General features: G+C 37.5%; 2 protein-coding genes across 2 annotated transcripts; both read right to left on the bottom strand.

Annotated features, from left to right (window-relative positions):
* Positions 1–1031: 1031 nt before the first annotated feature.
* LOC137283952 (meiosis inhibitor protein 1-like) lies at positions 1032–17677 on the bottom strand. Its single transcript, XM_067815624.1, has 21 exons — positions 17613–17677; positions 16885–17019; positions 16282–16464; positions 15933–16056; positions 14619–14773; positions 13898–14028; positions 12988–13093; positions 11802–11913; positions 11240–11294; positions 10525–10649; positions 9222–9575; positions 8497–8565; positions 7645–7762; positions 6911–7009; positions 5701–5811; positions 4862–4998; positions 3629–3859; positions 2918–2999; positions 2478–2587; positions 1765–1887; positions 1032–1139 (listed from the first exon to the last, which is right to left on the bottom strand). The coding sequence occupies exons 1-21, from the start codon at positions 17675–17677 to the stop codon at positions 1032–1034; spliced, it is 2733 nt and encodes a 910-aa protein (XP_067671725.1).
* A 2065-nt stretch (positions 17678–19742) lies between these two features.
* On the bottom strand, positions 19743–25845 carry LOC137283951 (meiosis inhibitor protein 1-like). The gene is made up of 6 exons (XM_067815623.1): positions 25590–25845; positions 23562–23606; positions 23110–23183; positions 21741–21846; positions 21346–21549; positions 19743–19978 (listed from the first exon to the last, which is right to left on the bottom strand). The coding sequence occupies exons 1-6, from the start codon at positions 25843–25845 to the stop codon at positions 19743–19745; spliced, it is 921 nt and encodes a 306-aa protein (XP_067671724.1).
* Positions 25846–26116: the final 271 nt, after the last annotated feature.

The raw sequence follows: 26116 nt of genomic DNA, 5'->3' as shown, positions 1-26116 counted from the left end.
TTCTCAGTTATAGAAAATTTTAACATCATACAGCTGTAACTGTTATAGTCAACATTCAACATCAACCTGTAACTGTCATAGTAAGCATTGAACATCCTGTTGTAAATTCCATAGTAAACATTCAACATCCTCCTGCTGTTAAGGCCATAGAAAATATTCAACATAATCCTTCACCAGGGAGTGGGTTAAACTGGTCTGACAGAAAAGGTCACACACTCTATACCTTAGCTTAATGTCCTTCCATATGAATGTCTCATGGAATGCACACCGTTTGTTACCATATGTTCATAACAATTTGGAGTACTGTCATTTCTAAAAACCTCCAGTGACGTCACCTAATTGTCTTGCCAGGTTCTGATACAGAGAAAACCTTTACAGGCAGTTTCACTGGCATTCTCCACGAAATCCCATGGATGTTTTACAGAATTGCCAGCATCCCACATATTTTGGGAGGAATAGCCTTTGACTATCAGATATTACTTGCTTTGAAGATTGATATAACTTTGTCTTGCTGTCACTGAATACAGTAAAAAAATATCACATTATTAAAAACGTCCAATATATAGTGCTGTTATCTGGTTTCTAACCTGCAACCCTTTCCTTACTAGTTTTCCGGTTTTATCCACTAGACTACGAAGGATAGCTGTGAAAAATGAGACTATTTGGCAGTATGTTTGTCAGTGTGAATCAAGTGTTCCTCACAAGGCAGCACACACGCAGGGCACAGGCAGTGCAAGCATTTCCCATGCAAGACAAATACAAAAAAGTGAAGTTATACCTAAACTGTATCTTCAGTTGATTCACTGGATCAAAACACCAGAGTTATTTGTTTTGAAAAAGCAAGCCCTTGGCTAAAACCTTATAGTCAGTTTTGATCCTTTACATCTTTTTTGGTTGAATCTTTGAATGGCATTAAAAACAGTCTAAAATTTAATGGATGTCAACATCTGTATGATGAGGACATAATACAGAGCTTACTGTACACTTATCAGAAAGTATCATCTCTGAGGAGGTATGGTGTAGTAGTTGCATCAGTGAACAAGGTTGACACTCTTGTTCTTGTTCTCCCCCTGCTGAAGGTGGTTCTTCACCTGCTGTAGGAGGTGGGGCTTCACATTTTTCTTGAGCTCCAACATACACTGCAACCAACAGAACAATGTACATTGATGACCATGACCAATGCTGGAACATTCATTTATGCTCATACATTGCATTCATTATCTTAACGTTACATTTGAATCATAGACTACATATTGCAGTGCATCTTCATATGAGGCTTCAACATATAAACAGACTGCTGAACTTTACAGCCATGTCAGTAGGTAAGGGTGTAACTGAATGGGATACTCATTTCAAGAGTGAGTTTCAGAAGACTAAACCACAGCATGTGTAGGTCACTTGCAGGCAAATCTTGTGCTATTAGTGTCAATGGATATTTAACTCTGCAAAGTGGATGCATTTCAACTAATGTACTCTAATTCAATAAACACTAACTGATGCACTGACTTATCTGTCTCAAACACTCCAATCAAATATCCATGACGTTACAAGGGTTGCTCATAAACTGACATGGTGGCATTTACTGGGGCAGAGTTCTAAGACGTGTCGTAGTTTCAAGTTCAGATCCGTGAATAACAATGGCATCTTCATAAACTATGGTTTACTTTACCTTTACTGATCATACCATCTAAGTGGATCTATATTTGTATAATACCCAATAAGTAACCTTTCTGTAGCTATTATCAGTTGTGGAAGTTACTTAACCATTGACAATATGTGCGTCACTGTTTCAGTCTCTTCTTCTTGCAGAGATGACTTCAGAACTGTATGTAGGAACGTTTCCCCCAACACAGCTATCAGTGTCTGACATGCAGGGAAGTCACTGAGCTGATGATGTAATAGGTCCATATATGCATTTCATACACTGTCATTTCATTCCACACCTGTTTCATTCAATTTTCTGAGCATAGCAAACAAGCACATCTTCTATAATTGTACTTATGCAATTAATTTCTAGCATTCTAGCAAATGCAATATATTTTTCTGAGCTATGATAACAAAATAACTAATTTTGAAGATAAAAAATGTCATAAACCATTTGGCATATGAATTATAGTCATCTGCAGAAGTTACTTCAAACGAAAATCTAGGCCTGTTTATTGAAGTGAGACCACTAAAGCCTAGAGTTTCAAACTAATATAATCAAATTCATTAAGATTACCTGTAATATCAAAGTACAGAGATGATGTAGAGGATGTTTATCTTCTAATTGCTGTTTTCAAATTAGAATAAAAGAGGCTGGTACCAAGATCTGAGTTTACAGAAAAAAACAAAGTGTTGCTTTAATGACTTGGATCCAAGAAGCTGTCACTTTGCCACAGCCAAGTCCCCTTTAAGGGCTGTCTAGTGTGTCTACGTGAAGGATAGTGCCCAGACAGTAAGGAATTACAAGGGGTTGCATTACACAATATAACTACCATGTGTAGAACTTTCAGGATCTGCTGGATCAAACCCACATGATCCAAGGAGGTGTGTAACATGGTCTCCAGCCACAGCTTGTTCCATGGCTGGCTGGACAGGTGGCTGGCTGCAAAATTTACATTCATTTTTAAATACATATGTGATAAGGTTTACCACACACACAAAAATCATTTGTGCTGATAGGGACTAGTACTAATAATGTACAACCCAAGGAATCAAAGCCTTGTTTGTAATTGATTGAATTATCCATTACTCTTCACACCCACCTGGAACAATTGCAATTTAATTACGTAAGAGATTAGGATCTTAAAAAACTACTCACAGTCTGCATACAAAACTGAAGCTAATCTTGTGGACTGAGATTAAAGCTATTAAACTTTACAAAATATTCTAGTCAAGGAACAAGGAAGTCAACAATCAGAGATTGAAATCCTACCTAGAGACTTGTGTGTTGTGGCAGCATACATGTACAGCTTGTAAATACACTCCAGTGCACAGCTGAAGACCACCAGACAATCCTGGAAACAGTGTACACATTTTATTTACTTATTAATGGGGCAGTTTAGAACTTACACCTGACAAGAGGTGATGAGGTTATGTTGCTCTCTTGAATATTTCTGGAAATGTTTTCATTAAAGATCAAAAAGGTCACACCATACCCTGGTTAAAATGAATATGTAAAAGGCTAATATGTAAAAGTTAAAATAGATATATGAAATAGGTGACATACTGGCAGCATATTCATCCTATGTCACATACCTGGCTGTCCCTTTCTTATAACAGTTTGATAAACATTTTTTTTTAATCTTAGGAAAGAAAATCTGAAAAGAAAAACACACCAAATTGATTTCATGTTTTGATTATGATCAGCATATCATTGAGTATTATATGTTAATTAATTATCAAGTTAGATTGCAATTCATCAGTAATCTTTTCACTACAATATTAATAGACCATAGCTGGAGAGACTGAAAAATGGACTACATGCCATAACAAGACCTAACTGAACAGTCATTTAGGAGGATTAAAAAGGGACAAACAAGTTTTGTTACACTGATATACATTAAGTGTGTATCTCAAATCCAAGCATGGAGTCATACGGTGTTAACTGATGAAAAGCTACAGAGACATGACTTTATAAACCTACCTGACAAATCTGCTGCTGCAGATGGAAGTAGAGAGTCCTGACATCTCTGGCTGTGAATAGAGGAGTGTCCTGTATGAGTCTGTCCCTACTGAACACCACTGGCCCCTTTGTGCTGGAATGGGTAGATAGGGCTGCAGACAGTAGGCAGAGGCCTCCAGCAGGAACAGCTGGATTACCTGTTGTGACAGTGTCCAACAGGAAGCTGTGGCTCAGATGGATTTGGTGGGGGGCCTGAAGAAGGAGTCAGAAACATGGACATTAACTGCATTCAAACAGTCTATGTTGTCTTCCGATTGTGGTCAGATTGTCCACTGATAGCTAGTGTAGCCACTCTGTCCTCATTTGGTCTGAGCGTTCTCCATGTCCACCTCAATCTAGTGTGTCTTTCTCTCCATGCAGAGCAAGTGCAGTTCCTCTGTCAACTGGTAGGTAGTATGGTCATTTCCAAATCTAGCTGGAGAGGTCTCTCTATATTAAGCTAGTGTGGTATCTCTGCCCACTTCAATCTTGAGTGGTCTCTGTCTGCGTCAAACAAGTGCAGTCCCTGTGTCAACTGGTAGGTAGTATGGTCATTTCCAAATCTAGTTGGAGAGGTCTCTCTATATTGAGCTAGTGTGGTATCTCTGCCCACTTCAATCTTGAGTGGTCTCTGTCTACGTCAAATAAGTGCAGTCCCTGTGTCAATCGGTAGGTAGTATGGTCATATTATCCACCTCAAGGTAAAGTGGTCTCCATGTGGAACAAGTGTGGTCTGAAACTATGATCGTTTGTTAAACAACTTTTAGCCTAAGTTGGATAAAATTCTAAGATTTAAATTTTCAGTTTGACAAGATAAAATTATGAGGATTCGCAATCTTAATTTCACTTTATTTGATTTACTTTTTTTGCTTATAGTGAAATTCATCATTACGTTTTCACTGCAAACAGACTACAGGTAGTGTGGTCTCCATGTAAAGCAAGAGTGGTCTCTCTGGCCACCTCTAGCTAGCATGGTCTTCATGTAGAGCAAGTGTTGTCTCTCTGTTTACCTCTAACTAGCATGGTCTCTATGTACAGCAGGTGTTGTCTTTCTGTCCTCCTCTACCTAGCATGCTCTCCAAGTAGAGCAAGTGTGGTCTCTCTGTCAGCTGGCAAGTAGTGTGGTCATACAGTCCACCTCTGGCCAGTATGTAAAATATGACCACCTCTTGCCAGTAAGGTCAAAAGTGTTCACAGCTGGCTTGTCTGAATTACCTGACTGTCTGGTGGTGCTGAAGACGCCAGCCAGGCAACCAGCCTCATCACCGAATCCACCTCCGCATGGCACCTGCCTGATAAGATTCTCTCCAGCCTCATCATGAAGCCTTTGTTCTGGATGAGGATCGGACTTACTGAAAATAAGCCCACAACATAGATCTATAATAATAGTCCATGTGGTATTAAAAAAAGTAATGTGAAAAGTGCATCCGCATTTGAAGTCTGTATATTTAAATACAGACTGCTACATTTGCTGTGCAAAGTTCATGAGTTTTAAATAACATATATCTAAAAGAGTGACCTTGGAATTTTGCTGAATACCCTATATCCGTTATGCATATATATAGAGATATAATTAAACAACAATTTTTGTTGATTCCGATAAGACCAAACTGGAGCCAATTGAAAATTCAGTTGTGCATAACTACTATTACCCTGTATCATTGACACTGAAATACATACAATTAAATAATGACTACTGCTGAGTTGGTGCTGTTTTTTTTTTATATTTTTTTAAAAACATTTTTTTAACTAAATAACGATGAATTGTTAATTATGAACAGTACAGAAGTTTCTATAGTTACCTTTCAAGTGTGACCTTAGGGAGGTCATGGTTATCCAATCAAAATGAATAGAATGAGGTCAAGAATTTATGACACATTTGTCATGTGCAGTTAATTATTTCACCTCTAGATTCTTTAGGCAAAACAAGATTCTTTAAGTAACACAAAATGTTTTCGGTGACACGAAAGGAGAATACATATTCATATCAATCAAGACACTTGTAATACAAGGGTATATTTTCCAGCATTAAGGATTAGCCCAGGAACACTTACCACAGAGACAATCAGCGACACGGTCTTCTTTGTATTTCAGCAGGTACTCCACACACCATTTTACACTTTCACTTTGTGTGTCATCTTTCTGACTTCCAACAAACTTCACTACTACAAACATGAGGAAATGCATAAGTTTCATCCTAGGCTGCAGATTAAGCTGAATTTTACAGTAAAATGTGATCATGAATTATTTGTTTGTGATGTTAAAGATATGATAAACAAGATTGTGAGATCAAACATTAATGTATGAGTTGTCTCTGAGATGATTATGGGACATGACAGTGAGAAAGGCTAAATGGTAAAGTAGGATTAGGGTTCACTGTGGATTACAACTGAAACATCAGGGCTCACCAAGTGATATGAAAGTGATCAAGGCTAATTGACCTTTGGGTCAGGATTGACTGTTGGATATAACAGAAAGAACAGGGCAGACTGTTGGATATGACAGAGGGATCAGGGCAGACTGTTGGATATGACAGAGGGATCAGGGCAGACTGTGGGATATGGCAGGGGGAGCAGGGCAGAATGTGGGATATTAAAGAGGGACAACAAATTTATTAAAATTGGTCGTATAGACCATCAATGATGGTAAATTAGATGATCAAGCAATGAAGCTACATAACGGTAACTGAGGCGGTGGTAAAACCTATCTATAAATAGATAATTTAACACCAAAATCTTCATTGGCTCTGTAGCTGTGAGGTAGAGCATCCGATTCATGATCTGACAGATGCAATTCTAATCCAGAAAGGGCAAACATTTGAACTTTCAATTTGATCTTTGACGACCTTTTTCAACTGATTTTGAACACTTGAATGTTGATGTTGAAAGAATTCATTTCATGAAAATCTGCTTTCAGGGCCAAATTTGGAGTATTGTATAGAATGTCCAAGGGATATTGTATATGACCCTGAAAGGAAGTTTATCTGAGAAAACAATAACCCCCAAAACGATGCAAATATGACATCTGAGGTTTATATGAAAGAGGAATTAGGGTCAACTGTTGGATATGACAGAGGGATCAGGGCTGACTGGTGAGGAGCAGGTCTGACGGAGATAGGAACAAAGATCTGGCCTGACTGTGGGATATGGCAGAGGATCGGGACCTATCTTAAACTTTTACACAATGAAATGTAATCTTGAAAGCATGAATGAAAAGATACCTATTTCCTCAAAAATTATCATTTGTGTGCCATAAATATCCTACCATGATAGACACTCTTTACACTGAAAGCATCAGAAATGTTGCAGTCAATGCCTCTCATCAAAATAATCATAACCTTGAGCAGGTTAATAACTTGGTAGTCTGAAACCAAACATGTTAGAATTAGCATTAGAAAGCATCATTGTTTATTGAAAATCAGGTTGCAGAATTACTGTTGAACAAATATATCAAAGACATCTGTTTTTCTTTTGCAGTGTTAAGATGCAGACATGTTTCTTTTTGTTTCTGCTCATTTCCTCTTTAGATCACTCCACAATACGAAATTTACCAGAAGACACACAACACACAAACTAAGTTTTATGCAAATGTGCCAAACTGAATTAATTATGTACATTTAATCAACATTTTCAGAAACACAAAATCCATGTGTTAGGAATCAAAATGAAATTGTCATTGTGGTCATTGTAGAAATCAAAATCAACCAAACTGCTCACAGATACAGTCAGCTTTACAGTGACCCATTTGAATGCTTTACCTACTAACACAACACATTTGACAAAACAACTCCAGGTCTAGACTTCTGACTTTGATTTGTTCAGTGAAAACAACATGACATATGGCAGTATGGAAAATCACTGTATGATCAGTTCTGAAGACTAAGGGCATTATATTCTAAAATAATCTACAAGCAATTTTATTCTGAACAATTTTCTGTATGAAACCCTAATGACTGAAAAAAAAAAGATTTTTATTAAATGAGTTAAAGTTAATGCTACCCTCTGGGACAGAGTCTTGTAGAAACAGCTCCTGGAACAAGCTGGTACAGGTGCTCAGTGCCACGCTGACTGTGGAGGGTGTGGCTGAAGCTGCCTTCTTATGCACTTCATCACATAGCTAGAAAGGTAGAGGGATAGACAAACCACTTACATACATACAGTTAAGGCATCTGAGCATTGTTCTGTAAAGTGATTGTTGTGCTACAACAGTTGTAACTCCCATACTTTAAAACAGACTTATGACTGTGGTAGCACTACGATCGCTTTAAGGAACAGAGCCCTGGAACAAGCCTATGTTTGAAACTAGATTTAGGCTACCTTTTCTCAATTACATCACTTTGATGATAAACAGAATATCATATTTGTGCCCAGATCATACTGTTTACCACACTCTTGCCTAAATTTTGGTATATCCCTTGCTCTTGCTAGGGAAATGCGAACATTTAGACACGCATGTTGTAAACATAGTACGACATGGGCACTTACATAATATCCCCTATATATGTTGAACCTTCTATTTCTGAAACATGAAACTAAAATGTTTCTCTTGTCTACCAGTTCCCCCTGGTGAAATGGATAGAGCATCTGGCCAGAGTGGGAGGTTGGTTCTTCAGTCCCTGGATGGGTCATGCAAAAAGGACATAAATATGGTACTTTTTATTACATTGCCTGCTGCTAACCACTGAGGGTATAAGCCATGGACTGGATGTATTGAGATAAGTGTTTACACACTCACATACACTACATAAGTGCACATTGCTACATAAGTGCAGTAGTCTTGAATGTGATGTCAAACTACTTCTCGTATCATTACAAATTTTAGAGTGAAAGTAAGGTTAAAGGTCACTCCACCATGCCTGCCAACTGTTCCGTAACATTAGCAGCAATGTCTGCAATCTCCTGCTGAGCCACAAGCATTGACTGGAACAGACAACAAAGAAAATACTAATATTACATAAGTCATCCACGTTTGTTGGAATAAAAACAACTGTACATTTTCTAATTGGTACAAAGTGTCAACCTCAGAGTTGCACAAAACAGTCATTGTTTTCAAGAGAATGTAATTTTTTAATTTTATGTTTATGAACATACACATTCATAATATACAGAGAATCTCACCCAAGTGTTTACTGATATCAAATATATCAACACGAGTTGATAAAGTAACAAATATTCAAGGCTTGCCAAGGATATTACTACCTTATCAATGAGTCTTGATACAACTGATATCAGTAGACACAGGGGTGAGATTCTATTTATCATCCAAAATCATTCTGCATTAGTTTTCAATGGAAAATGTACACAGTAGTGTCATTAAATTTGTCCTGCAGCAATGTCATAGCATTGTGACATCATCAACATCATGACATCATAGCATTGTCAGGGAATCGCACAAAATCTCCTATGAGATATCGTTTGGTGTTACATAAGCAATATCTCACAGTTTTGGATGATAAATGTTTACCCCATAGCATGAGTTCCAGGTCCTGGTACTGGGGCTGGTTTCAATGCCAAGGGTAAGATTTTATGAGCGCTTCAATCACATGACCACAAGTAACTTGTCTATACAGTTTTACCATTAGTGTGTTGATGAAAGCAGAGTTGTGTGCTAGTTCCACCAGTAACTGTGTGTCTACATTCGAATGATCCATCTCCATCGCTGTATCTGTGACATTCGCCTCTATCTCATTTCTTTGCTGATTAGTTGTATCTGTCAGTTGGCATACTGTACCTTCCTGGTGTCTCTTTGTGCCTGCATATATTTGTTCAGTATCTACATGTTGCTCTGTGTTTTCACATTGTTGTTCAGGGACAGTTTGCTTCTCATCTGGGAAAATGTGCTGTGAGCCTGTGCAACTGTACTGTGCTCTTGTTGAGACTAATGCTGTTTCCAGATTGATCATATCGATCAAGGGGAGCCAGTACTCCAGCTTCAAAATATTACCAAATCAATGTTAAACTTAAGATGTAGCAACAAATTAATCAGACAGCATTTTCCTTGTTGATTAAAGGAAACATTTTGCCTATATCACAGAGGCTTGAAAATGTGTTGCTCATATCTTACACTGTTGGTGAGGTATGAGCACTTCAATCAACTGACCGCTGTCTCGTTTACAGGACTATGTTTGTTTGTTGTTTAACACCTCACTCTCCAATATTCCAGCTGTATAGGATACAATGACCTTTGTCAACCAAGTCAGCAAGCCTGACCAGCCGATTCTGTTAGTCGCCTCTTATGACAAGTTTGGGTTGCTGAAGACCAGTTCTAACCTGAGCCCTGTTACTCAAAGTAACTGTAGCGCTACGACAGTCCTAAGTATATGTTAAAGTAATGTGAGTTACAATCATCTTGGCACTACAGTTGCTTTGTGGAATGGAGCCCTGGATCTTCATGGGTCTGGTTTACAAGAAGAGACAGGATCATCAAAAGATAACAAAATTTAAAGACAAAATGATATCATTGTTACATATTGATGGTTTGTCCAACTTCATGTATTCATATTCATATCTCGTCAGTCTGTATGTACATAATTAGTATTGTTTTTGAGCAAACTAATACCAAGGAACTGGTATTCGGAACCTTATATTTGCATACCCTTAATACACAAATATTAGGGGATGTCACACAACAAATAAAAACTGTCAACAACAAAAAGCATGATTTTACAATTATTTTACATGCATACTGTAGCAACCAGATACTTTTGTAGAAGGTACAAAAATCCTACAATGGCAAAATTCTTTAAGAATGAATTTTGTTTACAAAAAAATACAAATAAGTCTTAGACAGATGATGTAAAGATTAACGTCGATCTGACAAGCAGAATACCATATCCTACTACCATGGGATAACAATGTACACAAACTACAGATACCTACCAAGGTATTTCCAAGTAGTACTGCCTGTCTCTCCTCACTAAACACCCAGCAAATGACAACAGGATGATGAGTGTACCACACGTGTAAAGGGCAACTCCCTAAGACATCAATCAGATTTCCCAAACCTTAAACACCAAATAACATATCATTTCAATACAGCAAAACAAAACTTTTTGCGTAATTTTTGAGTTTTAAATATCATCAGTAAATACATTCATGCCATATTCTTGTTGGTAACAGTGTTAAGTATTTGAATATCTCCAGACACTGCATACACACTATCAAACTAAACCATAGAATCAGAACATAATTTCCATAAATACTAGATTCAGGAAGTACCGATGGTGAACGATACTGTCATACAAATGTGCTTTATAAGCAACTAAACAATGACAAAATAATCTGATCAGTAGGCTGACTTCAACTTGAAATGTTAGGGCAATATTTTCTTGTTGTTGAAATTGCTAATTTGTGTTTTATTTCACAAATCAACAGATTCTAAAGATTTCTCTCAATTTACCTATGACTGATATGTAATTTCTCTATAATTCTTCATGATGGCCTATATTTGTATCTTTTAAACTGTATGTTCATAATGTCCAGTGAACACCATGTTTAGAATCAACAATGCCAGAGTAATATCATGATAGTGTAACTACTGATATTCAACAACACCCTTAAAATACTATGTATTTAATCCAAGTGTCCTGTTTACCTCTTTGATACTGAGAGGACTGTGGGTTTTCGACAACTGCGTCTCCTGATGAACACTGAGAAAATAACAAACATTTAAAACAGTATCTTGTAAAAACATGCTCATGTTCACTGCAGATAAACTAATCTGCTTCTACTGCTGCACAATATGTGAGAGCTACAGACATGGAGGCAGGTTTCAAAAGTCATCAGATATAAAAAGAAAGGGAATATAAGAAAACAAAACCAACTTATATACTTTCATCACAGGGTTTTGTTTGTTTGTTTGTTTAATGCTACAATCAGTCATATGTCAGCTATATGAGCATGACCAATATACAGGCATGTCAGGACCAACAAAACCAAGGAATATTTTTTTGCTATTTGACGCATTCTTATCTGGGCAGCCAATTGAGTCATATCTCTCTAAAGCCATTGCTTTCAGTTTCTCCAGTAAACACTTCATAAATGTTTCATGTTGTTCATTATGACAAGGTTCCAAAGACATACATCTGTTAATGCCATAGAATACACATTTTATGAGGGGTCCCATTGTAACATTCCTCTAAAGCAAACATACTCACTGCTATAAGGAAAGCAAGACATCTGATAACAAGGGGAGGTAATCCAGCCAGGTCTCTGTTGTTCTCCAGGAAACACTGCAGCAGAGACTGGAGATCACAGCACTCTACCCAGCTGTGCATGAGAGTGCATCTTTATAATTCATGTGATATCATCATTTCTAATGATATGTTATAAATATTGAAAACCCTTATGTCTTCCACAAAAACTTGGAGGGTTTCTCTTCCATGCAATTCTTTATATAACTTCACATGACAATTACTAAGGGGCATTGGTGCTTAAAGGGGCACTGATGCGGAGCGAATAATGTTTCTTGCCAACGGTCTGATTACGAAACCAAACTGCAAATTGGTCAGCACCCGCTCCCTCGACTGGGCTCCAGTCCACATTAGCAGAATTTCTTCACCTAAACAGTCAGGAGGCTGGATGCCCATCACATGCCATTACCGGTATTTAAAAATATCCATGGTATTCCTAGTCTGATCGTAACAAAATATCCCAGTAGTGTAGTTTTTTTCGGATGCTTGGATGGTATAGTGACTGATCAAATTTGATCCTATTTCTGTGTTTTGTACCTTGATATTTAATCATGTTATGCAAAAATATGATGTCTACAGGCACGTAGCAAGCCATTTGTTTCAGTCTGAAAGATTGCAAAGCTTTATATTTAGATAGTTTTCAGTGTTGGCTCAGCTGTGACAGCAAATATCATAATTAAATTTTGGTAGCTATGGTAGCTACCCTGGTTTATCATCTGTGATAATAAAAGCATGCAGTTGATTTATTTAAATTCATAAACTAAAAACAATGACTTTGCCATTGGTAGAAAAATCTGAAAATTTTCTTATGTAAAAAAAAAGTGATTACACCTATTTACCCAAGTACACTGTACACAGCAAATGCCTGTACCTATTTCTTATGTAACGAAATTAAGTCTGATTTGTTTGTTTCTTGGTAATGCCACAGTCAACAAATTGAAGCTGTCTGTAAATATAACTCCTGGGCATGAAATATATGAACCCCCAAAAAATACAATGAAGAGTGAGTGTAGCTTTTAGCCATATTCCAGAAATATCACGGCGGGAGTCACCAGAAATTGGTTCTGTCACTACATAAATTCAAGACGATGCTCATCTAAACTGCAATTTTCATTATATGTGTAAGAATGATGATGAAATATCTGTTTACCTATTACTGTAAAGGTATGAGAAATACAGCATCACCAGCAATGTCCATGCTGTGTCTCCACTCTGAACCAATACATGCTGTATGTGGCATGGATCACTAGATGGCACTGGAGGAGAAAACACGTCATCAATATCATTAAGTTGCAGTTTAATATATACATAAATATGTGACATGACGAAATTTAAAACAGAGATGACTTCCTGTTCTTCTTGTGTAATGTTTCAGTGCAAGAGTTGATACCTTTATCAAGCAAGTCAATAAAAAATAATTTACCACTCAAGGTTTCAGCTGTTAATTCAACACAGCTCTGAATTTTGTAATTATACATTAATTGTTATTGCATGCTTTAGCATCAGACAAGGGAATCTGACAAGATCTGCCCAAAAGCCACCAAACATATCACTACACATGACTTATCAGGCACTGAAACGTCAAGCATTGCTTGATAATGGTGTTAGAATCTACACCAAAAAGTCGCATCCACTGCAAGAAAGATGTCTATCCATAAAAGTCTTCATCCTCATCCTACCAACTTCTAAGATGCCACTTAAAGAAGATTTCACTACCCATTCATAATTTCTAGAACTTTGGGATGAATTACCTCATCCGCAAATGGACCATTTAAAGTTGACATTTCCACATAAGCATGTTTGTTTATTTGTTAAGCCAAAATGAGCTGTATTCCAGCTAAATGATGGCACTTTGTTAATAAATGAGACAGGACCTGAAACAGCAATGACTGAAAGCAAGTAATTGATATTTTGAACAGTGATCCACATTACCACACCAGCAACCAAGATACAGAGGTTGCTGCTTTGCACCTAATCCACATGAATGATAACCACAACCACATTATTATTATGACAGGAAAGTTTGACAGTTTCTAGTTCAAGTAAGTTCCATGACATACATCTGACCGTGGTGACACCAGATACTAGCCAGCTGGGAGGGGACGGGTTCAGAGGGGTGATCTTCTCCAGTAGGTCTCTGTACACATTCTCGAGGAACTTGTCTATACTTTCACATACATCCTCAGTAGCCCTGGCAAGGTTGTGAGAAAGGTGTTGGATCACTTACGCTCTTTAGTAAAACTTCATTTACAAATTTCATTCTTGAAAAAGCTTAATTTTAAATAGATTTTGCAAATTTAAAGCAGTGGAGTGGAATTTGTAAAATATCTTTGACTAAAATGCTGTTATTAAAAACTGTTGAAGTTTATCTGATAAAAAAATGTAAGTGAAGACTTAAGAATGAAGTGAAAAAATGTTTGGAATTTCAATCTTCTATTTTCTACCTTGGATGAGCCACTCTGTAGAGACAAAATGTTGTATGGGAATGGAATAGCAAACTACAGAAAATTCTGCATTAAATTTTATAACATCAAGTAAATTCATGCTTTAATTGGACTGAAAACCCAAATAACTCACAATACAGAAACATATAAATTTATATATTTAGAGAGATGGTAGACCCTGCAAGCTATATACATCTGGTCGCCAATGATAAGTGGACTGGTATTGCATTTACTATGATCTGGGCAAAAACTGCACATCCATAGACATTTAACTTTAATTTTAACAAGGAGGCTAGTGACAATGTCAACAATATGGATATTGTAATCAGAGATGTACCTTGATTTTACAACATGAGCTTGAATGATGACTCCCGACCGTGTGAACATGAGAGACATTTTTGACATGTCACTCCCTATCTGGGAATACAACTCATTCATACAGGTCAGGACAGGCTTCAGGGCAGCAGGGTATTCTTCAGGATCAAACACTGTCTGAAAATAGGCTGAGAGAGTGACAGAATCATTTTCAAATTTGTGGAATAACCAACAAGGAACAATGAGTCAAAAAAGAAACTTCACATTCTTACTTCAGGGCGCTATAAAAGAACAAGAGATGGTAAGATGGTAAAATTGTTATTATTTCATTGCTGAGATCTGTGTGATGTACTCGATACACAACGAATGGATGGGCTTGAGTGGATTGTGTTAACGTTTTGCTAGAGTCGAAAGATAGGGGTCTCATTTCGGATACATAGATGAATCATCAAAGAAAAAAATGACATTTTGTAAAGTTTCTTTTTTTTGCCTCAGGATATCTGTCCCAAGGGAAAGAGTATTTTGTGAGGGACATGCAGCATTCATCCACATGGAACAGACACCAAACTCCAAGTTAGTTATTCAGTATGTTTTGATATCATAGACATACTGAGAGAGAAAATGGACACATGAAATATCATCCACTCTGAGAAACTTCTACTTTTCACATGGGGTAAGTTAATCAATTTGTGATGTCATCAAGAAAGATTGACACTGTATCATGTTTTCTTCAATAAAGAAATGCTTTGGCATCATACAGATACAGTAACTCAACATTCTAACTTTTTAACACAATTACACACTATTATGAGTAACTATTTATCATTACACTCCTTTTGCCACAAAAAGATCTTCCACAAAATGAATTCACTAACCTAACCTAATGGCATTAGTTAGATCTTACCAGAAGCTGCGCTTTCTCTACACCATCTTCGAAAATCTCCAGGGTATATATTCTGACAAATCTCCACCAGTGCCTGGCCCGATAATTGTATTACATGTACCTCTCTTCTCTGCCTTTGTGTCCAATCAGGTGTCTGCTCGTGTAAGTTGAGCATACCAATCACAAGGCTTCTATCATAACTCACTTCCACTTCTTTGGGAACAGTAATATTAACAGGTAGGACTTGTTGCATAGTGTGCAAACCTTCGCAGCTGCCACTATCTGTGTTGCCATTGGCAAGCTCGGTTGTAATGAGAAATTTGATTTGCTCAGGCCAGTACATCCTGGGTGCTAGTGGAGATTTATCTGAACATACACCCTGGTACTTTCACAGACCCAAGACTCATACCTGAACTGAACTGAAGACTGCAGTGGGGAGATAATCATTCTCACCTGTATGTGTGGTGCAAGATGTCTCTCTGCAGCTGACAACAGTAGTGAGAGAGTCCCTTCAACATTCATCCACTGTTTCTCTTCCATTTCACAGGAGGACTTGAGTACAGTGTCAGCGCACACCCTGAAAAATGCAGATAGAGAGGAACATCTCCCAGAGGTAAAGACTTGATGGTGCAACAAATGAAAATAAAGGTTGCTATTTTTTTAGAAAAGTGCTCCACTGAGCTGCAGAGTGCTAGGCCATACATGGTACTGTAGTGCATTCAAATGATATAAATTAGTCTACTTCCTATATACGTTCCTTTGTCATATTTACTTTTGCTATTGTATCTCAATTTCTACCCACCTACAGCATACAGTAAGAAGCTCTGTGAAAGCAACCAGAGGGTACTGCTGGTCTGTTCCCTGACCTATCAGTTTCTGTCCACCATGACACAGAGAGGTGTTTAGGCTAGTCATCTGACTGCAAGCTACCTTCAGCAGGTCCTCTACAACCTCACATCGATACACCCACGGCAGGTACTGCTTGCTGGACACACAGAGAACTAATATAAGGCAAACACTACAGTGTCATATTGATATACCCATACATTCAATGTCATGATATACCCTTACATTCAGTGTCATAGACTCGGGAGATGGTCTCCTTATACGTATTCCTTTCATAGCTCCAAATTTGTTGAAATTAAGATTCAAAGAATCCTTGATACTACTTGAAGTTCATTTACAGGTATTATTTCATTCAGCTTTAAACCTAACATTCAGATGACTTACGCAGTGTACACCGATGGTCACAATCATTTAGTGGGAGACTTCTACTTCCAGTCAGATTACAAATATACAAATATAAGTTCAATCTAGTTCAAATGAAGTACATGTTATGATCACATAGAAATCATTTTTACTTCAACTGTAAAAAAATTCGCACTCTTCACAACATATCTCTCACCTGACAAGAGGTCCAGCAGCTGTTAAAGTATGAAGGAACACTGCCGGGTGAGAGAGAGCGAGACCCTGCCTCACAAGGTTAACACACTGTCTCACTGATGCCACATTCACAAACAGGGGAATCCCCAGTGGCTGCCTGCAATGGAGAAGCACTTATTAGAACTATTTGCGCAGACAATAATCATCCATGGCACAATCTTCTTGAGTGACCCTGTTGTATTTACAAGGCAAGAATATGTGAAAAATCACACAGAATCAGATAGTCGTGGTGGTTCCATTTTATTAATGTAATTTTTATCTGAATAGTGTAATAAATCCAGGTAGTATTTAGATAAGATGGACACATGAGTGCCTGACATCTAAAGCTCAGGAATAATTCAGAATTCCTGATATATTCTGATAACGATTTTGGTTTATCAGCACCAGCATTTGCTTATAATTTTGGCTGAAAAAAACCTGTTTACTTCACTTGTTCCTGACATCACATTCTTGTACATCATAACAATCAGAGACCATATAATACAGGTCCCTGCATTATATGGTCTCTGAATTAACACTAGCCATGTCGGATAATCCCGTGAGTAATACACATTCAGAAACCAGTTTTACAGCATCATTAAAGTCTACATACTTACTTTGAAAAAATACAGCACCAGGTATAAAATAATATCAGCATATCAAACAGGAGATACACTGGACAAGCTATAAGAGTGTGCTCAGCATATTCACCGGTGCAGTATGTTTGCCAGTAGACAGAAACCCTTCTCCATGAGCCCATAGTTCTTCACTTCCATCACAACACACAGGGAATGCAGGATCGACTCAACACCTGGAACAAATGCTCATATCAACAGACAGACCACAATGAGAAAACAATATACGCTTAGTCTGGAAAATCTGTATAAGAATAAAATGGAAACCCCATTCAGAAACTGACTCCATGTCAACAGAATAACACTTATCCCTCTAGCATGTTTAACGCCCAAGCATCGTACCAAGTAGTACCAACTATGAGCATTACGTGGTATGAAGCAGTCAAGAGGATAGACATTGCCAAGTTTTGAGTTTCAGGCAGTCCAAGAATTATTTTGCATCATGCAAACATGAATTTCCATCCTAAATGACCCGTGAAGGTCCCGGGGTAGAATAGGCCTTCACCAACCCATGCTTGCCATAAAAGGCGACTCAGCTTGTCGTAAGAGGCGACTAACGGGATCGGGTGGTCAGGCTCACTGACTTGGTTGACACATGTCATCGGTTCCCAATTGCGCAGATGGATGCTCATGTTGTTGATCACTGGATTGTCTGGTCCAGACTCGATTATTTACCGACCGCTGCCATATAGCTGTAATATTGCTGAATGCGGCGTAAAACTAAACTCACTCACTCACTCCATCCTAAATTTTTCCTAATACGTACTTTCTCCTTCCTAATATTCACTACAAGTGATTCTCTTACAACTGGAGGCATATAATAAAGTAGCATTTTAAAAGTCTCTCAAGTATTGTATACATATATCTTTCTCTTCTGAATAATCACTTTGAAAAACAACACACCTTCAGTGTCACATTATTTTATGCAAGTAATTCTTTCTGCAGTTGTATAAAACTGCTTAATTTTTGTTCTTTTCATTTACAGAGCACATACAAAAGCAATCATTTTGAAATATTAATACTAGTACATAAATGTAAAACTGACCATAGACAGCATGGCAACGTGTGAAGAATTGTTCATAGGCTGTCAGCATCTGAAGACACTGGTATACAGAACTGAAAGGAAAATGAAATATGAATAAAAATAAAAGCATCAAAGAAATTCACTATCGATGTAAATTGGAAATGTTTTGTCTTTCAAAGGTCATTAAAATATTACTTTGAAGAGTGAAGTAAATGTGAAGTCAATGTTCAAACTGCAGACATTTCAACCTTTAAAATATATGTGTGAGTGGAGTGAGTGGAGTGAGTGGAGTGAGTGGAGTGAGTGGAGTGAGTGGAGTGAGTGAGTGAGTGGCTAATGTTGCTAAAATACACTTGGTAAGATTCCATTTGGAGATATCTTCTAGTTTTAGATAACAACAAAATATTTCAGTAGTATAATTAGTATTTTGAAAACTGAACAAATATATACTTTTCAGTATTTGCTCAAATGTGTTAGAATTCAAACACTGCTATCAATCAAACAATAGAAATAAAAACTGGAATCTTGGAATTTATATACCACAGAAATAAGATCAGAATAGGAGCTGCATGATCTGAAAGGCATTACTGTGTGGTAAGACTTTGTTTTCTCTATACAAACAATTCACAAACAGTTCACGTAAAGATCAACTGAAACTCCAGGAACATTGATAAACTATTAAAAGGAAAGCATTCACAATGATTCTTACTCCAGTTGAGGACCACTTTGGGTATGCAAAGACTCAAAGAGAAATTCTGAAAAAATTTAAATACCAAACATAACAATACAGTGCACCTGATCTTTACAGTGTACTCCATATATCTTCAAAGGCTTTTCAAAATACAACAGCAAAATATGACAAATATGATAAACAGAGTCCTAAAACCTGCTACTCACACAATAAGCCATGAGCATACCTCCAGCACTCATAAACACATAATCACCTGCACACATCAAGAGTGGCATACTGTATTAAAGATTTTAATAAGGTGAAGGGTTACAGCTCTTTTCCATACAAACATGTAAAATGCAAAACATGGACCTAGTGTGCCCACATGATCGACTGGAAAGTGACAAATAATGTTTTGACAAGAGTTGAGGTAACAATTCAACATACTGTCTCACATCCAAACACTCTTCTAGTGCTGATCTGCATAAATTTCCCTATGATCTGCACTGCATTCAATCCACTGACTCACCGGCTAGATCACTTTCCAGAATCTGTGTGACAGTACTCTCATCTCGGGAGTGGGACATGAGAGCCTTCACGCAGTGAGCAGAGGCTGTCTGCAGCATCTCATGTTTAGTTATCAGCATCTTCTTAAGTCCCATCACCAAATACCTGTTGTCAGGGCTTGGTGCCATCAACAGCTTCACGGACTCTTCATCTATGTTCTTCAGGATGTTCTTGAGAAGGGCTGAGACAAAGGTTGGGAGAATCAACTGCAGAAACTCATTTCGGTCACTAGTCCTTCAAAATCATACATAGGAACATCTTTAAAAATATTTGTAGTTCCTATGAGTCATATTTGAACCTTTTACCATTCAACTATTATTATTGTTTTATGCTACCATACAGGTGGAATATTGTGAAGTGTGGCATTAGACAAGAAACAAACAAATATTGTTTTATGATTTTTCAGCTAGTGCACAGTTGTGCACACACTAGACATCATAGTAATACTTAAAGAAAAGAAATAGCGACTTGGCCCACTCTCACTTTATAAAGGATCTGGTATCATCATTCACAATAGCAGTATTTACTCTTCTAGCAGGTAGTGCTGATTGCATGGTTCTTGGAATAATGGCATTTATGTCTGACTCTTTTGTCAAAAGATTTGTTTCTATTTGTCAAACATGCAGCCATATTTTGTATAATATCATTATAGGAGATAAGCTTTTCAAAACCATATGGTTATCTGTTCTTTCAAGGAAGTTGCATTCAAAGTTTGACCAAAATGTTGTATGTAGTAACAGTAGGTAGCTTATTTTTCTCAACCTTCGAGATGCAATGTTCAGGACAATTGTTTGGAAGACTGAACTAGGCTTAGATAGTTTCTATAATTAGGTAACTGGAATATATTGTTGGAATATGTGACATTAATGAAACATATGACCATTCCTGCTAAATGGAGTTAAAAGCTCTGCTAACCACATGCCTTTCAAGTTTCACAAGGCTTTCAAAATTTATATCAACAATTTCATCTAAATCAGGAATGAATTTTTATACCCAACAATCCCAATGGTATCTCTGTTTAGTTTAAAATTTGGGAAATATGGTGTTGGTTTCATCAGGCTTTGACTGTAGACACTGGTGGACATAACTCACCCAGATTGACTGATTCTCAGGTCCAGAGTTTGGGCGTTATCGAGGAGGGACACCAAGATATGATAGATGCCATAGCTGACATCAAGTGACATGTCTGACTGAGAACATAACTCACCCAGGAGATTGAGTCTGAGGTCCAGAGTTTGGGCATTATTGAGGAGGAACATCAAGATCCAATAGACACCATATGTCACATAAAGTGGCATGTCTGACTGAGGACGTAACTCACCTAGGAGATTGGGTCTCAAGTCCAGAGTTTGGGTTCTATCGAGGAGGGACCCCAAGATGTGATAGACGCCATACCCCACATAAAGTGGGGTATGGCTGAGGACATAACTCACCCAGGATATTAAGTCTGAGGTCCAGTGTTTGGGTGCTATCAGAGGAAGGACCCCAAGATGTGATAGATGCCATACCCTATGTAAAGTGGCATGTCTGACTGAGGACATAACTCACCCAGGAGATTGAGTCTCAGGTCCAGAGTTTGGGCGTTATCGAGAAGAGACACCAGGACCTGATAGACACCGCACCTCACATCAAGGGACATGTCTGACTGCAGAGAGTCATCCAACAGATGGATGAACACATAGATTACAGAGCACAAACAGTCTTCATCAGAAGTTTGGTTCAGTAACCTCAGTACAAGCAAAAGGAGAGATTCTGAAACAAAAGAACATGTACCCAGTATTGAAATTGAGTCCACGAATAACATCTTTCAGTACTTCAATTTAGAAAAAATGAGAACTACACAGCTTGGTTTGGAAGAATCATATAGAGTAATGTCTTCTTACAAATATAAGAGGACAAAATGTTTGTAGCAGACTATGTGTGAAACTGATTGAGAAGTTTACCATGCTTGTGAAGGATGTGAAATCCATATGCAGGAGATATAGCCAGCAGTCTCCCAAGCAGCACCAAGTATGGCAAGACAGATACCAGATCTTGAGTGTCTTGCAGCTAAAAGTAAAACATAACAGCTATAACACTAGACACATCTCCTTCACCAACGTATCTCTTTGATAGTGATGTACTGAAGATATATGGATCAATTACCAATCTTTTCATCAGGCATGAAAGTTATAAAATGTGTCCCCATCATAAGATTATCATTAAAAGTTGGGGAATAAGGGCACTAACTAACCCACCATGATGCAAATACAATACCTTTCACAAATATTGGTTTACAAATACAAATAAGTACCAGCCCAGCAGATAAGTGATCAAATTGTGCACTTTGTGTTACAAGCATGAAATATGGCTTAATTCTAGCTTATACCATTCTTATTAAATAAAGATCAAGAGGACTAGCAGCTTTTTATATTTTTCATATTTTGGGGTAAAGGTTTTTGTCATAACTGTTACACTGATGTTGAAATCAAACATGATTGTGTTGATTTCGATATGGTTTTATAGTTTATCCATAGACAAACAAGCTCATACTTTACATGTAAGTAAACACAAGGACATATTCGCTCAAAGAACTTTCATCTGTCCTTGCTATATTCTTGAAACATAATGTATTTGGATATGTAAAATTTTAGGAAAATACATCTTTTCCCAATTGCCAAATGAAAAATGGCCCAAATCTGTATGGCTTCCCATTTTCAATTTGCAAAGAAATGCTAAAAAGTGTTCCATCTTGTAATGATCAAATGCTTAGTGCACTGATGTAGTCCATATAGAGGCCATTTTGAAAAATGCCAATCAAATTTCCCATTTAAGGGTAGTTATGATTTAAAATGAACTTCATAGAACCGTTAAAGAGAGAAAGACATGAATAGGTGAAAAATGATCAGCTACGATGCCCTACAATTTGATATATGATTTATGAGAACTGGAGAATTTTTTTAAAAGTTATGACAAAAATAGTAGAAAAAATGATTTTTTTAAACTCCCCCCTTCACCCCCAAATATGAAAAAATATGAAAAATCTGCGAGGCCTCTCAATCTTTATTTAATAAGAAGGGTTTAAGCTACAATCATGCCAAATTTTATTCTTGTAACACAAAGTGTACAATTCAGTGAAAAAAACACCACTTATCTGCTGGGCTATGCTGTTCTTTACCTACGGTCTTGACTAGTATCTTGTCTGGCTTGAGATATATTCCATTTTGCGTATCTCACTTTCATGAATGATTATCAAAATTCAAATGAAAACACACCTTTTCTCCTTTACAAAACATTAATAAACATGCAATTCATGTGATTGCTGATACCTACCTGGAAGTGGAGCTTGTCTGTGGTGTACCAGACCAAATCCTCTGATTCAGCAGTCTCCAGTATCAGCTGACACACTGAAATGATCATAGCTGACTTTGTAATGCTGTAGTTCTATAAAATATAAAGTGAAAAATGAAATATGCACTGTATCTTAAGTACCATTTATCTGCAGTGCTAGTACGGGGCACTGATGACAGAGATGACATGAGGTTTTTTTTCTCTCTGTCTCTTTCAAAGCAGTGTTTAAGTGCAGGTGCTATCCTTGTGTCTTTTGCGTGTAAACACACTTCACTATCACGTGTACCATATCTTTGCATTAAAAGGCTGAAGAAGGTGAAATCTATCAGACAGCAATTTTCAAAGTATGTACAGTTTGGATTGAAGCTTTTGTTTTTGCTCAAACTGGATGTATTTCTCCTGAATAGAACACATCTATTTGAGAGAATCATTACCTTTAACTGCTGTGTCCACATGCTGGTCATGTTTGAAAAAACTGCCTGTAACAAATAAAATGGAACATTTCATCTCAGTTCTTATAAATGATGAAGATGAACCTTGATGACAGAGACCCAACTTGTTCATAATGCAAGTTAAGGCCTGCAAAAAATCTACCATGAGGGAAATACAAATTTTCTGAGTAGTGTGGTCCCTCCTTACAAGTGTATAACTGGCACCAGTTGTCCAACTTCCATTTTTTGTGGAAGTTGTGGTGACTAATTAGGTTGGGTAATTGACTTTGTGTGCTGGTGATTGAGTGCCTGAATCCTGACAGTCTAAAACACTTCCACAATCTGTAATTATTGAGAAAGTGTAATCCTAAATATGACATATGTTGCATTTGATCACTTTCCAGATGGTCTATTTGTAGTAGTGGTAGTACAGTAGAACATGGATATAGCGAACAAACGGATATAGTGAACAAATTTAAAAGTCCCGTCAATGGTCTCTTTATAATATCATTAAAATTATACGTGAATAACAAACTCGTGAGTAGCGAATTAACGGTTATAGCGAACTGATTTCCTGACCCCAAGCCCAATTAACGACGTGAGTAGCGAACTCACTCAGTGTCAGCTCAGTGTCAACTCAGCGACTTAGCGGTATACATCAACCTTGTGGGCGGTGAATCAACATTGTTTAACCTCGTTGGCGGTGAATCAACATTGTTTAACCTCGTTGGCGGTGAATCAACATTGTTTGATAGTCATTAATCAATTAACAAAAGAAACACATCGTGTTTAAAAGCTTGACTGATACACAGATCTTCAATTCGCTCTCGTCGCTATGGTAGGCAAACGTAAAGCTATCACCTTTGACACAAAGCTTCAGATAATCCAGGCTGTAGAATCAGGAGTAAGATCGAAGACAAACATCGCTCTCGACTTTGGCATTCCGAAATCAACACTCAGTTCCATTATTAAGAATCGCGACTCGATACTGGCAAAATGTGTCTCTAGTGATTTCGGCCCTGCCCGCAAGAAGTTACGAACTGCAAATCACCAAGATGTGGAAGATGCGCTCTACAAATGGTTTCAAGGAGCGAGAAGTGAAATCATTCCCTTGAGTGGTCCCATGTTGCAGACTAAGGCAAATGAATTGGCATCCAAGTTAGGTCATTTAGATTTCAGTTGCAACAGTGCTTGGATTGACAGGTTCAAACAGAGGCGTGTTATATTGTTGAAATTGTTGTGATTGTTAAACATGTTCTAGATAATGTATTTGAACAATGAAATCAGAATTTTAATGTCAGTGTACAAGAATAAAAATATGTAGCCCATGTATATACGTGTCTCTTCATCTCTATAAGTCAATATGGCAGTCAAACGTGAATAACGAACAACGGATATAGCGAACTAAATCCCTTGGTCCCTTGGAGTTCGTTATATCCGTGTTCTACTGTAGTAGTAGCAGCAGCACTAGCTGCAGTAGCAATAGAACTAAATATTTCTTCTATAAATATTTTACTGGATGCCATAGTCCAACATAATCAGCTGGGTCTTTTAACAAAGATCTGTGTTAGAACTGGGGTGCACATCCCAGCATCCTCAGTTTGTTGAACAGGTTCAATGTAGTCATCAACAATCACAAATTCATCAGCAAGTAATACATAATCTTCTTATACCTTCTACATTAGGACCAGGCAAAGTTGATCGTTCCACCAATTTGGAAGAGCGAGAAATGTTTTACGCTGATAAATGATTCATTTGCTTACTCTAAGCGATTCTTGGCTTGCAATGGTCTTCAACAACTCATAAATGTCATAAGACTAATGCAAGCAGGTGTTCAGACTCATTAACTGTTTGACACATGTCATTTTATCCCAGCAGAGTCTATTCATGCTAATGATGTTGGACAGTGGATAGTCTGGTCCAGACACAAATGCTTACATACCGCTGCCATATTGCTGAAATATTTTTGAGTGTGATGTTATTATAAAACAAAGTTGAATTAAAGTCTAAAGAGTTATGTACATAGGGTACCTGTTGCAATGTCAATCATGTGTCTACAAAGTAAAAGGTTTTCTTCAAACTTGGCTGCGACTTCTCCATTTTCTTCAAGAAGACTGGACAACAATGACAGGACGACTTTTCTCTGTACGAGTGGGGTTTCATCATTCTCCACCTGCTCCACCAAACAAGCTACACACAAAACCCCACTGTGAGCTGGAGACACCACCATCCAATGAACATCATGTTTCTGGTGACGCTGCGTCATATACGGTAACTGAGTGGCCATGGCGATCTAAAGGAAACACTTAATTTATTGATTACCTACATTTTATACCATATAACACTAGGTGAGAAACATTTCTTTGCAATGTTTGCAGTGATGAGATACTAAACATGTGCGAGACTTTGCCTTGCATTTCACTCCTATCCCATGCTAAATGTAGGTCATTAAAAACATACCAAAACTTAGACTGGACATTAATAATGCTTTGATTGAGATTTTATCTGATTTCAGGTGACATCTACGATTGCATTTCGGCGTTTTCGAACTTACCGCT

The sequence above is a fragment of the Haliotis asinina genome, chromosome 5, assembly GCF_037392515.1.
Source record: "Haliotis asinina isolate JCU_RB_2024 chromosome 5, JCU_Hal_asi_v2, whole genome shotgun sequence".
Lineage (NCBI taxonomy): Eukaryota > Metazoa > Mollusca > Gastropoda > Lepetellida > Haliotidae > Haliotis > Haliotis asinina.
This window is presented reverse-complemented; position numbering and strand designations above follow the sequence as displayed.